General features: G+C 35.4%; 1 protein-coding gene across 1 annotated transcript in view; it reads right to left on the bottom strand.

Annotated features, from left to right (window-relative positions):
- Positions 1 to 17,681, bottom strand: part of SUSD1 (sushi domain containing 1) — a 283,693-nt gene that overhangs the window by 212,238 nt on the left and 53,774 nt on the right. The window contains 2 exon segments of the mRNA XM_051961204.1: positions 7,447 to 7,626; positions 9,007 to 9,159. Of these exon segments, the coding sequence (XP_051817164.1) occupies positions 7,447 to 7,626; positions 9,007 to 9,159 (333 nt within the window).

The following is a 17,681-nucleotide window of genomic DNA, read 5'->3' on the forward strand; positions in this document are numbered from 1 at the left end:
TCCACTATGCTTATCTAGCTGCCTGGAATTTATTAATTTAATCTAATTTAGTCGAACATGGAACTTGGCACACAGTAGGTGCTTAATAAATACTTTTTGATTAACCAGTTAATCCTGAGAAAGTCTCTCTTGTATTTATTCAGAATGGTGGCATGGAAAGAATTCCAGATTGAGTCAGAACTCAACTTGAGTTTTCTCATCTGTAAAATGGATATATTTAGATAGTGGGTTACTGTAACATAAACTTTTAAGTGCCAAAAATTACAAATGTTTCTGGGGGAAAAAATGTTTCTGGTACTGAAAGATGTTTCCAATTGTTACTTGGACACAAAGGATCCATTGAGACAGAGATAGATTGACTCAAGTGAATTATCTGGCTACTATGTCACAGATAAGATTTTCACACCCTGTCCCCAGAAAACTCACTTTTGGTTTTGAAGACTCCCTGTCCTAGCTCTGGAAGTTTTTGTTATTTTGTTATTTAAGGTTATTTTGTATTCTTTTTCTTTTGCCTCTGCACATGAAAGATGTGCCTTCCCATTGTCCTTGGGAATTGCAAAAAAACAACAGGATTGCTGGTCTCTGGCACATATCCGTTCCAGCATTTGTACACATCTTGACTTCCATATGTGGTGTTGTTCAGAAGAGTTGGATAGGCATTTGGGAATGAAGGCAGAATCCCACAGTCCACAGCTGCAGCACAAAGAAAAGAAGAAAGGGAGTGGGAGGGGGACAAGGCCTGGAGTAGGAAGTAGATTTGTGGGGAAAGGGGAATACAAAGTAGCAGGAAGAAAATAAAATAAGAATATTAGAAAAATAAAGGCAAGAGATGAAATAGATTTAATGTTCCCCTCTAGAGAGCTGCTGCCTTTCAAAATCTGGATTTCAACCAATCAGTGGAGCACTTAAGTGCCTACTATGTGCCAGGCGGGTGAGTATTCTTGATACTATAACCAAAACAAAATAGTCCCTGTGCTCCCAACAAACTTTTGTTCTGCTCAAGAAAGCAACATAGAAAGTATAAATATATGCAAAATTAATAAAAGGTCATTTGGGGGAGGGTACTAGAGGGTGTAAAGATGAAGAAAGGCTTGTTAAAGTGTTTGAGCTGCATTTTGAAGGAAAATCAAGATTTAAGCAAAAGAAAGATAAGGAGAAAGTGCATTCATGATCTGGGGGAAGGCTTATGCAAAAGCATAAAGATGGGAGATGAATGTCCCATGTAAGGAATAGCCAATATGACAAGGCTTCAGTGAGTTTAGAGGAGTAATTATTAATTTTTTCACACAAACTTTTTTTAGTATAATTTCTATCATGTACACTTATACCAGAGTTGAACCAACTCAGTGAATTGGAAAAGGGAAAGGATTCTACCCATTATTTTTTTTTTCTTTTCACTGATTTATTTGTTTGTTTGTTTTTTATAATAGCTTTTCATTTTTCAAAATACGTGCAAAGATAGTTTTCAACATTCATCCTTGCAAAACCTTGTGTTCCATATGTTTCTTCCTCCCTTCCTACCTTCCCTCAGCCTTAAACAGCATGTAATCCAATATAGATTAAACATGTGTAATTCTTCTAAACATATTTCTACATTTATCATGCTGCACACACAAAAAATCAAAAAGAAAAAAAATGAGAGGAAAGAAAAAAACAAGCAAGCAAACAACAAAAGTGAAAATTTTTTTTGTGATTTACATTCACTCCCCATAGTCCTCTCTCTAGATGCAGATGGCTTTCTCCATCACAAGTCTATTAGAATTGGCCTAAAACACCTCATTATTGAAAAAAGCCACATCCATCCCAGTTGATCATCACATAATCTTGTTGCTGTGTACAATATTCTTTTGGTTCTACTCACTTTACTTACCATTAGTTCATGTAAGTCTATCCAGATCTTTCTGAAATTATCCTGCTGTTCATTTTCTTATAGAACAATAATATTCCATTATATTCATGTACTTATTCAGTCATTTCCCAATTGATGCTGCCTATTTTCTTTTTTGGCTCTTTAATCAATCTACAAAAAAAGGCTTTCATCAAAGTGGGGAGACCACTTTGTGTTTTATAAGTAATGAAGCTGGTTTTATTTTGATTTTGTATTTTCAACAAACACACCAGAACTTATACACTCAGCAAAGTGTATATCAATTGAAAGTGGTCCATCCATTCATTATAAAAATCATATTTCCAGAATTCTTCTTAAAGGAGCTGCTTTTGAAGCCAACAGCATATTCTTTTGAACATCCCCAGTAGTCATAAATCATCATCCTCTAAAGCCCCTTGAGTCAGGTCTTGTGGATCAGATAGGTCAGCAGGCTATCTAGAATCAAACCTAAGGCCTAACTGAAAAATTAACTTATTAATTTAACTATTAAGATGACTCATGAAATTGAGTTTCTTCTTTGTTACACTGATTCCTTCTTTAGATTCATAGACCTTCTTGATGTGGTTGCTTCTTTCATCTGTACCTGCCCATCCTTTCTTGTCTCTCCACTACTGCAAGTCTACTATAAGGGAATTCCAACTATAAGGAATCCCCACTATAAGGGAATGTGCTAGCATTCCTTTGGTTCTTTTGACATAATATGTATACCAATGGAGCATATGGGTTGTCCATAGATTATCCCTTGTTTTTAACTAGATGAGGGTTTCTTTCTGACTCCATCAAGTCTATGTCACCTTTAAAATTCAAGTCAAATTTAGAGAATGGTATTGATTATGAAGGAGCACATAGGTGGCATATTAGACAGAGTGCCAAGATTTGGGTCAAGAAAACTCACCTTCCTCAGTTCAAATCTAGTCTCAGAAACTTACTAAATATATGACCTTGGGCAAGTCCATTAACCCTGTTTTCCTCAGTTACCTCATCTATAAAATGAGCTAGAAAAGGAAATGGTAAATCACTCCAGTATCTCTGCCAAGAAAATCCTACAAGGAATCGTGGAGTGTTGGACACAACATGAACAACAACAAATTGATTATGAAAAGAACAAAATACTCAAATGATGATCTTATTTATGTAGGATTCTCTTCTTTGTTTTTATTTGATCTTCCCTTTTGGATTTCCCGCTGGAAAAAATCCTCTAGCATGAAGTCTTCAACAGATTTATTAGCTGTTAACTACCTTCTCTTTTGTCTCTAGGACCAAATAAAACTCCACATACAAAAAGAGATGCCCATTTTTCCAGACTCTTTCACAGAAGCAGGCAGTTGCCTTTTCAATTATTTACAACTACAAATTATCCTACTTCACAAATTATAATAGCTCAATGGCCAAAGGCTTCTTATCCCCATGATGTCTTTGTAAGTTTCTTTCCCCCCCTCCAAAAAAAAAAAGCTTCCTCTTCCCTCCATGTTTATGAACAACTGAGACCTTACTGTAATTTCACTTAGGACAAATGCTTCCCATCAGTCACATTATTCATAAAAGCCCAAGGCCTGAAGAAACTGGGCAGCCTCTGACATCAGAGAAAATTTTTAAATGTGTCCATGTACCTCTATAAACTTTAATTAAAATTAAAATGAAAGTCCTGTTCACTTTTAGATAATAATGTCCACTGGAGAAAAGAAAGTGATGTAATATATAGAGTGTTGAAGTTGGAATTCAGGAAGAATTCAAGTTCAAATCCTACCTCAAAAATCTACTAGCTGTGTCACAGTGGGCAAGTCACTTAACCTCTGTAAGTCTTGGCTTCCTCATCTATAAAATGGAAATTATAATAGCACCAACCTCCCAGGATTATTGGGAGAAATAAATAAGGTAACATATCTAAAGCATCTGGAAAACTTTAAAGTGCTATTTAAATGTCAGCTACTATTCACATTATTATTATCATTATTATTATTATTATGTTCCCTGTCATCTGGTGACTTTTGGAAGCATGGATAAGCTTCCAAAGTTGGTGTGGATTGTCATGAACTAGAAAGATTAATAACCTTGCATGCTAATACAATGCTTTACAAAACAGAAAGAACTTAGATGAGATAAGAAGAGTAAGAATCCCCATTTTTTAGAAAGGAAAACTGAAATTCCAATGAGTTGTTTCTGGTACAAAGTTATAAAAATTTTAAGTGGCAGAGCCAGAACTAGGATCTAGAATTTTGTAATCCCAATCACAACTGAGGCAACTAAGTGGCACAGCAGATAGGAGTCAGGAAGACTCATCCTTCTGAGTTTAAATCTGGCTTCAGATACATAGTAAGTCATTTAATCCTGTTTGCCTCAGTTTTCTCATCTTTAAATGAGTTTTTTAAAAATGGCAAACCACTCCAGTGTCTTTGTTAAGAAAACCCCAAATGAGGTCATGGAGAGTTAGACATCACACACACACACACACACACACACACACACACACACACACACCCAAAAAAACTAAACAACTGATTGAATCCCAATCCTATGTTAAAAAGAAGGAACCAAGTCAAAGACAGACACCTATTTACAACACATTGAATCACCTATCAGGCATCATCAATAAGGCAGAGCTATTCCATAAATTCTTGAATGCTTTTTAAAAATCACAGTATAGAACAAGGCTTCTTAAATTTTTTCTACTTATGATCCCTTTTCACCTAAGAATTTTTTATGCAATCCCAGGCATATAAGTTATATAAATTAGGTATACAAATCAAACATTACTGATAATAAATTATAATTTCACCATTCCCACATTCAGCTACACCCCACGTAAGGTGCAACCAACAGTTTAAAAAATTTTGGTATCGAGGAATCTTAGTCCTTGCCCATAAATACAAAATTATGAAAATACAGTTCTGGAATTCATATGAATTATCCCCAGATATTAAGTGCTGAATAACAAATGAATGAATGTAAATAAATAAATAGATGAAATAAAAATAACATACTAATGAGTTTATGATATCTAGCCATAACACTGTGTTGCCTGACCCACCCATACCTTTTTATTTTCCCACCTATTGCATTGGGAACAATAAACAATTCAATATTAATAGTTCTTCTCAGCAATAATGATAAGGTTTTTGTTTTGTTTTTTAATGGCTCTCCCCACCATCACTGTCTCTTGTAGGTAACTTACTAAGCACATGTTGATTGAATGACAAAATATATTCCCCCCACATTTGGCACAAAATAAGCAGGTAGTAAGGGAGCTTTTAAAAGTTATTATTATTCTTTCATGGTAAGTGTTTATTCCAGATGTTGAAACACATTTCCCTATTTTTAGTAAAGAAACAGAATTACAACAGTTACAAAATGTTACATATATCAAACAGCCATTTTGTTGTCTACTTTTGCTTAATTATTCTTCTTTGTTATAAAAAAGGGTTTTCTTGGTAGAGATATATGGGGAAATTGTTGTGATATAAAAAAGATATCAACAAAATGTTTTCTTTAATTAAAACAAAACAAAGTGGCCCATTAGGAAACATATTTTGCAAGCATCTGTTCTGATTGACAAGAAGCCATATACATAAGGGAAATTCATGGTTTTGTTTTTTTTCATAAGCTATATCCAACATGAATGATGTTTATGAGAAGGAGATTCTCCCAGTGAAGTTGGAGAAAGAAATGAGTGCTAAAAGATTCAATTCCTGGTTTGCATCAAATTATGGAAGACAGGATAGTAGAGTGGAAAGAGCACTTGAGATAGGAAAACCTGTTTCAAATACTCCCCACTGCCCTTTATAATAGTCACTGTGGGACTTTACCCTTATGGGCCTCAGCTTCCTCACCTTAAAGTGAGAGACTTTAGACTGATGATATTCTTTAAGGTATCTTCCAACTCTAACATTCTGTCTCCCTGACCTGCAACTGAGGGCAATACAAAAATAATATATAGAGAAAAAACTTAGATCAGAAGAAGTAGATTTGAAATATCAAATTAGCTATTTCGTAGCTGGGGATTCTTGCTCTCAAGCTCACACTCTAATTAAGAAAAGAATATTTAATAACTATGTACCTACAAGGTGGCACAGTGACTAGTGTGCCAGTCAGGAAGAATCATCTTCCTGAGTTCAAATCTGTCCTCAGATATTTACTAGCTGTGTGACTTACAAGCAAATCACTGAACCCCATTTGCCTCAGTTTCCTCATCTGTAAAATGAGATAGAGGAGGAATTGGCAACTGATTCATCTTCCTAAGTTCAAATCCATCCTCAGACACTTGCAAGCTATGTGACCTTGGGCAAGTCAATATGTTACACTATACACAATATAAAGATCAAAGGTAATGTTTGAGAAGTCTGGAGAGTTGAGGAAAGAAAACATAATCACAGTCTTATGTGAAAAAAAAGCACAAAAAAAAGTACAAAAAGAAAATAAAAATTGAAAGGGGTAGGAATGACTTGTGGTTGGGGGAAATCTAGGAAAGTTTCATGGAAAAGGTGGCATCTTAGCTAAGTAGGAAAGATAAGTAGGATTTCACCAATTAGAGATATGAACCAGAGAATAGTAAGCAGAGAACATTGTGAATATAAGCAGAATGTTGGGAAGGTATAGAGTATTTCCAAGGAATATCAAAGTAGTACAGAATAAGAAAGGTAAAGAATGAGTATAAATGATAGAGAGACAGTTTAGAACCAGAAACATTCTAGTTCAAATCTTGCCCCTGACACAAACTGGATGTGAGACTTTGGACAAGTGACTTATAAACATTTAGTGCTCTGCAAAGGCAACTCTAAGCATCATCATAGAAGCTAATAATCTGAATTTGTAAAGGAAGTTTCCATACCCAGGATTCCCTCTACTCATGAAATCACAATAAAGAATGTGTGAAGGACTATCATAAGTTGTAAACTTGGAAAGAACCCAAGTAATGATGTTTTGTTGTTTAGTTATTTTCATCAACGCTCCATGACTCTTTTTGGAGTTTTAATGGTAAAGATATTGGTTAAAAAAAAATGGTAATTGGTATAATAACAATTGGTAAATATACATATATATGTATATATATATATATACATATATATGTAAAAAAAATGGTTAAAACATTTCTTTCTCCAGGTCATTTTACAGATGAGGAAACTGAGGCAAAGAGAGTTCAGTGACTTGCCTGGGGACACAGGTAGTAAATATATGAGGATGGATTTGAACTCTGGTCTCCCTTACTCCAAATCAGGCACTCTAGGTGGTCCAAATAATATAGAACTGCTGGTTCAAATTTCAAAAGCATAGATTTTATGAAATTGGCAATAATAAGCATCTCAAAAAAAGCAAGAGTTATATCTTTGAGTTTTTCTATCATCCTTATTGTGCTTTTTAGAAAGGTGGAACACGTAGTGGTACTCTATATGCTTGTTTGATTCAAGTCAAACTGTGTCAAGAGAGGTATGGAAGAACTGGGGAATCAATCACAGACAATGAATTCTGAGCACCATGACTGACCCCCAGATACAAAATTTGTAAAAATTATCTCCTTTTGACTGAATAACAAAGAGATGTCTTTATCCTATAGTTCCTCTCACCTTGACAGTGTATCTTTGGGGTCTCCCAAGTGCCATCAGCAGTACAAGTTGTCATACTCTCTTTCTGGTCACCATAAAATCCTTCTTTACAAGCATAATGAACTTGGCCACCCAGTCTAGAGGTATATTTTCCGATGATGTAGCCATTTGGAATCTCCGGAGGTGTCCCACAGTCTATTTCTATAGGTAAAATCATGCCAAATATAAGTCATTGTGTAGAGTAGAATCTTCAAAGGCAAAAGCAAACCCCCCTCACAATTTAATGGATTCACTCTGGCTTGACCATTTGGCTCTATTTCAACAATTGTCTGGGAGCTCTTAAATCTGTGTCTACATTCCATTCTAACTTCCCACAAGAACCACATGTATGCATGTGCAACTACCGAGTCAAGTCTGACTAATAAGTATTAATAGGGGCAAGGCCAGCCTGACAATGAAAAGTCAGAATGAGTCAAATTTTTTAAAACTAATACAATTATATTATTTTCAAGATCATATTTAATACATAATCAACTACTAGCTGCTAGAGGTGATACAATGGATAGAGTACTATCCGTCAAGTCAGGAAGGCATGAGTTCAAATATTGTCTCTTATACTTATTGATCAGATAACTCTGAGAAAGTCACTTTTTTGCCTTACTTTCCTCATCTTTGAAATGGCAATAATAATCACATATCTTTCAGGGTTGTTGTCAGAATCAAATGAGATAATATTTGTAAAATGATTACCAGAATGCTTAGCACACAGTAGGTGCTATGAAAATGTTTATTCCTTTCCCCCCCTATTATTCTCTTTCAAAGTATAAGCCTTGCTTAAACTTCTTCAATAAATTAGATAAATTAGTAATTAGAAGTATCCATTTGCAATGAGGATCTATTTTACTGACATTATTTTACTGATGCAGTTAAAGAAAGTTCAGGTATTGGGACCAATTCAGGATGGCACCTTAGTTGTCTTAATTGTCTGAAGCTGAGGTGTCAGCCTTGCAGGAGGTCATGTGTTGTCCACAACACTCCAGAGCAGGACTGAATCAAATTAAAACATAATTGAATAATATTTAACAAAATAAGTAAAAATATAATAAAAATATTTACAATATTAATATGTAGTTTTCTAAGTCAATATATAGCATGTGAGAATCTTTCTACAGAGTTTAGTGACCTCCATCTCTATCTGAATTTGGCAGGACTGCCCTAAAGTAACAAAAGAACAAATGTCTTTCTCAGGATCATACAGCCCTTGTGTATTGAAGGGGGGATTTTAGTTCAGGTCTTTCTGAGTCTGAGGCACTTTCTCTATCCTCTAGGGCTCAATGCCTCTCCCACTTGCAGATACTAATAATTAATATGCTATAGTTTCCTGAAAGCAGTTTATGCTTTGGGGTTGGTTAAACACTCTACCTAATATCTTGGTATAACTGCTTTGTAGATTTTGCAAGGGGACAGAAAAATCACATATGGCCATATAATCAAATGACTCTTTAGGAATTTGAGAGCAGACAGATGTCCCCATGAGTCCATTCTTACCTCCAAATATTACATATCTAAGTAGCGACCTACCTGTGCATAATGTACCATCCCTCGTAGGGTGGAAAGGTTGAATCCCATTTTGGGGAAGGTATCCATTCTTACAATAGCATTCATAGCTTCCAGGAGTATTTATACACTGTCCCCCAGGACCACAGGTATCTGGTACTTCACATTCATTCAAGTCTTGACAATCCATCAAAAGTAAGAGCAGAAAGAGACCAAAAAAGTGAGAAAAAAATTATTCCAGTCTACATTACTTCATAGAGGAATATACTTGTTATTATTTCACCATCATTTAATGGACTTTAGATTTGTCTTTTCAACTAGATAGTAAGCTCCTTTAATAGTGGGCCCTTATTTTATATTTCTCTTGAATCCCTCCATGCAAAAAATATACTGCAGACACTCAACAAATAAGTGGTGGTTAAGTGATATGTTTTGACAAAGTTTAAGTTATCAAGATAGGATTCATAAATTATTGTATTCAAAGCATCCATTGTTGCTATGCATTTATCCCTAAACTCACTCTAGTTCTAGAACCATGAACCATGATTAAATCAACTTTGCCATCATTCCTTCAAGGGATGTATCAATTTACTCCACAAAGTTTCCATTCCTCATCATTATAACTTTCTGGACTAAAGTGATACTTGCTGGGTATCACTGCCCAAAGTTCATTGTGTCCCCCATTAATTCTAATTAATAATCACCATTATTAATAATAAGCTTCTTGAAAGCAAGTTCTTTTGTTTTGATATTTGTTTGCACAGTATTTGGAACCCTTTTAATAAATTCTTTTTTTCGTGTATTCATTTTTCATTCTCTAATAATCAACATTCTAGCTATAAACCTTACAATAATTTGGCTAGGTTAGTTCTAGGTCATCAGACAAAATCTATTACAAGGATCACATCTGAAGCTTTTCACTTTCTAAAAGTCCTAACCCATGATATATAAAAATGTAAAATTGGCCCTTGGTCCTGAAAGACCCATTTACCCAATTATACTGTCAGAATAAAACAAGAAAGAGAAATTTAACAATCTGTAAATAGCAGTATAACTATCGATATTCCACGTAATAAAAATTATCTAAGAGTTCATTGATTAGATACTGCTGCAAATTACCCCACACATCAACACATAAAGATAGTTATCTGTAGATTTTATGTCCAGATTACAAACATCTGTATGAAAAGTCAGAGCTAGAACTCCAACTTCAACAACCTTATATACAATATCTGAGGCTAGATTTGAATTCAAGCCTTCATGACTCTAGGCCCAGCATTCTACGTACTGTGCCACCTGGCTACCTCTAGTAAATAGTGCTGCCTTGGTATACAATGAATAAGCAAAATAATAAAACTAATACAATAAATAAAAAATTTATACAAGAAAGTTTGCTGTTAGCAGCTAAGAAAGCCTTCACGTAGAAAGCAATTCCAAGAGAGGAGATAAAAAGAAAATGCACTCCAGACAGAAAGGCAGTTTTTGCAAAGTTGGAATATGAAGAGTAAGTTGAAATATGGAGAGTTACCTGTATGGAACAAAGAACAGTGCAATTTAGCTATAATGTAGAATGTATTAAGAAAGTAATGAATCAAAAGGTTCTGCATCTGACTCTGGACTTCTTGGTCATGTCCCAATAGCTTTCTCCCCTTGCAAGAAGCTTCTCCCCCTCCTGCTCCCTTTACTCCTCTTTTGGCTCTATTTCTGACTATAGACTAATCCCCCATTCCACCTCTCTGAAACCCTCTCCATTTTCCCCCTTCTACTAAATTTTTTAAATTCCTTATTGACAAAAATTATCTTTTTGCTTCTATTCGTGTTACCCAGGCCATCTGGAGATTTTTTATTTGACTAACATGAAGAGCCAATGGAAGGGTTTTTGGAGAATGACCAGATTAGCTAACTAGAAGCCTCTTCACCCTTTGCCATGGGTGAAACATGAAATCTTTCTTGATTGCCTGTGTATTTTAAACTGGCAAGACTGAGCACCCTTTCTGGTGCTCTCTTTTGTTTTAAATAATATTTTATTTTTCCAAATACATGCAAAAATAGTTTTCAACAGTTAACTTTGCAAAACTTTATGTTCCAAATTTTTCTTCCTCTTCTCCCCTTCCCCACTCCCTAAGACAGCTGCTCTCTTTTCAGCAATTCTTATCTGCCACACTGAGAGAGTGAAGATTTCAAATGACCCCATTTTAATCACAGCAAAGGCACCATGGACTAAACCAATGAGATGAGAAGGTTGTTCCTTGAGAACATGAGAAGGATTCCCTTGCAATCTCTTAATCTGCAGATCCAAAAAATGAACCTAGGAATATTTGTTTCTCTTCTGGTTATTTGTCCTCTTCAGTTTCAGGTGCCGAAGGTGATCCTCACAGGACCCAAGAGTTCAAACCATGGAGACATTAAAGAAAGGCTTGCACCTGGAACAGCCAGTCCCAGGGTACCTGGGATTTGAATCCAAGGAGGATTTTGGATTTAGAACTCAAAGGGAACTGAGCTAAATTATGAATTAATCTCCTTCCCTCCCCAGCCTAAGGTGGTAGAAGAGGGAAGGAGGATTATGTCTTCTAGGTGTTGTATGAATTAGTCTATAGCTTTGTGACCTTAACTTTTAAAGGAAATATTCCTTTATAAAAGCCAATCCATCTCTGCCTCTCTTTTTTACACTATCCCAGTTGCCTTAGTAAAAGGAAACCACTTCCTACCCTTAGAGAACATCGTTGGTAGGGGTTGAAGCCATTTATAGAGAGTATAGGTATCCCCAAAAGCCATCAGTGGTACTAGAGAGTAGACCGGGGGAGGAAGGTGAAGTGTAACCTATCTGGCCTTCAGGTCCAGTACTTACCACTGAGTCTGACACGTAGTAAGTGCTTATTGACATGTTGAAATATAAGAAGAGATTGGTTGTAAATGAGATTTAAAAGACAAAGGAATTCATAGTTGATCCTATAATTAATTTGTAGTCACAAGAGTTCAGTAGCATGGATCAGTAAACACCAAATATTCATTGTGGCAGCTGTGTCAGGAGACACAGATCAGAAGACCAAAAAGAAGGCTATTAAGAAAGTCCAGACAAGAGGTGATGAAGGTCTAGGCTAGGATCCTGGTTGTGTGAGTAAGGAGAGGAGTCAGATTCAAGTAGTCAGCATAAAGAAGCAACAGGATTTGACAGCTAATTACAAATAGGGGCTGAGGAATTGAGGGGGACTCTGAGGTTATGAACCTGGGTGACTGGAAGGAGAATGGTGGCCTACACAGTGAATCAGCAGCAGCAGTGGCTGCTTCCAGTGCTCTCAGCCCCCAGATGGTAGGTAGGTAAAGGAGACATACCCAAAAAAAAAAATAAAAATAAAAAATACTGGGAGAAAAAAATACCCTAAAAAACAGATTTAAAAAAATTTTAATTAAAAAAACAGATTAGACCAAATGATAAAAGATATACAAAAAGACAAGGAGAGAGCTGGTCAAATGGAAAAAAAGACACTGAATTTAAAAAAATAAAACTAGTTCCTTAAAAAGTAGAATTGGCCGACTAGAAAAGGAGGTACAAAATCTCAATGAAGAAAATAATTTCTTAAAAATTAGAATTGAGCAAATGGAAGTTAATGACTTTATGAGAAATCAAGAAACGATAAAACATAACCAAAAGAGTGAAAAAAAATTATGTTTTGGAAAAACAACTGACCTGGAAAATAAATCTAGGAGAGATAATTTTTTAAGTATTGGATTACCTGAAGGCCATGATCAAAAAAAGAGCCTAGATATCATCTTTCAAGAAATTGTCAAGAAAAACTGTGCTAATTTTCTAGAATCAGAAGGTAAAATAAAAATTGAGAGAATCCACCAATCACTTGCTGAAGGAGATCCTAATAGGAAAACTTCCAGGAATAGTATAATTAAATTCCAAAGCTCTCAGGCCAAGAAGAGAATATTGCCAAAAGCATTTGAAAATTGGAAAATTCAAGTATCATGGAGCCACAGTCAAGATAACACAAAATTTAACAGCTTCTACATCAAAGGACTGGAAGGCTTGGAATACAATATTCCTGAAGGCAAAGGAGCTCAGATTACAATCAAGAATCACCATCTACCCAGTAAAAATGAGTATACTCCATATCAAAAAAAAAAAAAAAAAAATAGATCTTCAACGAAACAGGAGACTTTCAAGCATTCTTTTTTTTCAAGCATTCTTGATTAAAAAAAAAAAAGAAAAAGAAAAGGAAAAAAAAAAAGACCAGAGTTGAATAGAAAATCTAACTTTCCAATACAAGCCTCAAAAAAAAAAAAAAAAAAAAAATAAAAAATAAACAGGAAAGGAAACTCATAAGTAACTTAATAAAATTAAACTTCTTAATGGGAAGATGGTACTCCCTATAGTAATGAAATCATAGGTTCATTCCCTATCATTTATTTCCTTTCCTCTTTGCTTCTGTCTTTCATTAGCTCTGAGTTCTAGTTCAGAGTATGAAGAATCTGTAGTAGCTGGCAAGATCCCCAAAGAAATAACTGGTTGAAACATGCTGTTTTTCTTTATCTTATTTTTCTTGAAGATTTTTTTATCTATGTTTTCTTTAACAACATTACTAATATGGAAATATGTTTTACATGATTACCATGTATAACCTATCTCAAATTGTTTGCTTTCTGAATGAGGAAAAAGAGAAGGAAAGAAGAGAAAAAATTTGGAACTTGAAGTTTTTTGAATGAATGTTAATTCATTTGTTAATTAATTAAATGTAATTGGGGGAAAATAAAATAGTAAATAATTTTCAAAACCTTTATCAAAATGATATGTGCAGCCATTAAAACCTCTTGACAGGACTGCCCTAAAGTAACAAAGGGGAAAGAAAAATCACATATGGCCATATAATCTCTTGATAAAAAAAAAGACCAGACCTTAACATGTTTAACATGTATGAGACTGCCTGCCATCTAGGGGAGGAAGTAGAGGGAGGGAAGGGAAAAGTTGGAACAGAAGTGAGTACAAGGGCTAATATTGAAAAAATTACCCATGCATATGTTCTGTCAATAAAAAGTTATAATAATAAAAAAAAAAGAAATAGAGGCCTTTCTTTTTGCTTGTATTTGTATTCCCAGCACTTAGCACAATGCCTAACAAATAATAAATTCTTAATAAATGCTTGGTAGTTTGCCATATTGCCCAGATTATTGTATGCACTTAGATGGGCAACTCATTAAATTATACTATCTGATTATACATCTTGAACAGATACTACAGATAAAGAATTATCTGGGCCTGATTTGAAGAGAAAGAAAAAATTGGGCTAAATCATCTCTGAGAAATTATACAGCATTTTCAATTATCTTTAGCAGTTTCAATTTTTTTTTTCTGCTGAGGCAATTGGGGTTAAGTGACTTGCCCAGAGTCACACAGTAGGAAGTGTTAAGTGTCTGAGGTGAGATTTGAACTCAGGTCCTCCTTTTCAGGACTGGTGCTCTATCCACTGCTCCATCTAGCTGCCCGGGGAGTTTCAATATTCTTAACACCAACAGCTCAATCACAATGCTCTGTAATGATGGATCCTGGCAATCTTAAAAGATTACAGAAAACCCAAAGAAAGGATGACAGTAAGATCCTGAGTCTAAGTAGGCAGGATCACATTAACAATGAAGACTTTCTTGTGACAAAAAGTACAAGGAAATGACATTAAGGACATGTAAAACCAGAAAGGGAGGTGAGAAGGAAGGGAACAAACATTAAGTAAGTACCAACTGTGCAAAGCTTTTTACAAATATCATCTCAACTGATGCTCACAACTCTGAGAGGAAAGTGCTATTACTATTCCCATTTTACTGTTGAGGAGGCAGAGAGAGGTTAAGTAAGTTGCCCAAGATCATACAGCAAGTAAGTAATTGAGGCCAAATTTGAATTTATGTCTTCCTAACAAGGTTCAGCATACAATCCACCATGTCCCCTAGTTGCTATCAAATAGACTGGTCATGAAGAAAGGGGGAAGGATAACAGAGCTTGAGTATTGTAGTGGCCTCCATGAAATATAAAAAGAACTAGAGGTAAGCCTCCAGTGCATAATTCTCTATAGAAGATGTGATGATTTATACTAGAAAGACACAAACAAGCATTATACAGGATGAAAAGGCCTCAATGGATTATGAGCTGCTACTTGGTAGAGAGAGAATGTTCCCAAGATGATGAGATCACAGATTGAAATACGATTGAAATACAGATAAAATGGCATCTGGTTACCCAGAAAAAAAATTTCAGGTCACCAAAAATCCCTGGGAAATTCTGTCTTGAGTTATAGTTTTAATGATGCAAAACAATTTAACTTCATTCCACTGAAGTCTCTCCCTTGGCTGAGCAAGGAAAAAAATAGGAAGAATAAATAAAACTGATAAGCACAAAAGGTAGGAGTTTAGGGACACGAGGGGGAGGAAGTCAGGAAAGGAAGGGAGGTAGAGAGGTCAGGAAAGGGACACTCTTGGTTTCCTGGAACTCTTGGTTAATATTTTCAAGAGGCATAAACCATGAAACCCAGCTGTGTCCCAGAATTATTTTATTATAAGACCAAAGGGATTGGGGAGGAAGGAGTGTGAAGAGGATGGGAGAGGGAAAATAACCACTGGTCATCTTTTTCCTTTCCAAATTAGTTTTTTTTTTTTTCTTTAATAGTAGAAGCAAAGCTTTTCAGTGGCCTTGAATGGGGATTCTGTTTCCAAATGGTAAAAAAAAAAAAAAAAAAAAAAAAAAAGCCTTTAATAACACTGAAATGGAAGAGGCAGCTATCCTTGAATGTCTCTCTCCTTCCACCCTGCTCCCACTACAAATCAATGAAAGTTTCACTGTCACCATGGTGACAACCAGCTTTCTGACAGTACCTACCTGGCGCCATCCCAAGCTGGCCATCTGCAAAGAAGGGGAGAGATTTAGAAGGATGGGCACCTGAACAACTGGGTTTTCCCATATACTATGCCAATACATGATTTCTTTTGACATTTCACACACACACACACACACACACACACACACACACACATATACACACTACTGCCCAGCATCCAACATTTTCTCCTCCTGAATCTCTATATAAATACTAATAATACTTGTAAAGATGATTACATAGCACTTTCAGGTTTGCAAAGGACTTTATATACAGCCTGTCATTTCTCCCTCACAGTGAACCTAAAAAATAAGTACAAAAGATTTCATTATCACTACTTTTATGATAAGTAAACTGAAGTTTGGTAGCAGCTAAGTGGTGCCATGACTAGATCACCCAGGCTGGAGTAAAGAATACCTAAACTCAAATTCAATCTCAGACATTTACTTGCTCTGTGACCCTGAGCTAGTTACAACCCTTTTGACTCCTTTTCCTCATGTGTAAAATGACTTGGTGAAGCAAATGGCAAACTAATCTCAGTATCTTTGCCAAGAAAACTCCAAATATGGTCACAGAGTCAGACATGACTGAAATGAATGAACAATAACAACAAAACTGAAACTTAAATTAAATGATTTGCCCATTGTTACAAAAGTATCAAGAAATTCATCTAAGACAGGATTTGAACTCATCTCTCCTGATTATCAGATGCAGTACTATTTCCACTATAATCCTCTGTTTCCAAACCCTCTGCTCTAAGTTTGCTCTTTTTTTCTTTTTTAACTAGAACATAATTTTTCCAGGCCAGAATGCCTCTCACTATTTTCTCTGACATTTCTTCAAGGATACCCAGAAACTTGGATAAAATCATATTATTTCTGCAATTCAAGATGGAAGGATTATCTCCCAAATTAAAATAAATAATACTTTTCTTCCCGCTATTTTCAAGCCTTCCCAGAACATAAACTGCCTCACTCATTATCCAATACTGTCCTTCTATTAAATGAGTACATGGAGTCTTCCATAGCTTTTTAAGGGTACATGACAAGCGGGGAAGGGAGAAGTAAGAGAAAGCATTCCATTCTACCCACATTGTTCCTATACTTGAACTTTGGAATACAGACAGTAAATCATAGTGAAGGGTCCTTAACTGCAATCAGAAGAATAAGACATGGCCAAGGAACTAAGCTTTTTCTATATCATTTTAAAATCAGTACTTATAGTGAGTTGCTCACAATAGGAAGATAATAAGATAAAAATGAAAGACCATTTCAAGAAAGGACAAGTGTTGTCCAAGAAGGCAAAGTCCCAAAAAGAAAATGAACATAAAAAGCTTCCTCTCTTCCACTATATAATCAAGATCATCCCTCAATCCACCCTTGCTACCTTCCTCTGCAGTGGTCAACCTTTATTCATTTCCGGATTAAGATAGAACATTAACAGGCAGAAACATCCACTTAGAATGGACACAGTTAAAATCATTTCATCACTCTGTGTACTTCCCGCTGCTCTGCAATCTGTATGCATTCAAAGACTGCCCATGAAGTTGAGTTTATCACACAGCTGCCTTTTAAAACTTCACCTTGGGATTGTATCCCCATCTGTATCCTTTCAGACAGTTTTTGTCAAAATCAAAAGAATGATGGAGATTCTTCCCAACTACTTCACAATTTGAACTAGAACCCAGAGCTAATGAAGGATATAGACATAGGGGAAAAGAAATAAATGATAGTGACTGAATTCATGATTTCATTACTAAAAGGAGCTACAAATGCAAATCACCACCTGCAATTAGTAGTCTTAAACATTTGACTTAAGTACTGAAAATTTAAGTGA

This window comes from Antechinus flavipes, chromosome 1 (genome assembly GCF_016432865.1).
Source record: "Antechinus flavipes isolate AdamAnt ecotype Samford, QLD, Australia chromosome 1, AdamAnt_v2, whole genome shotgun sequence".
Taxonomy (NCBI): Eukaryota; Metazoa; Chordata; class Mammalia; order Dasyuromorphia; family Dasyuridae; genus Antechinus; species Antechinus flavipes.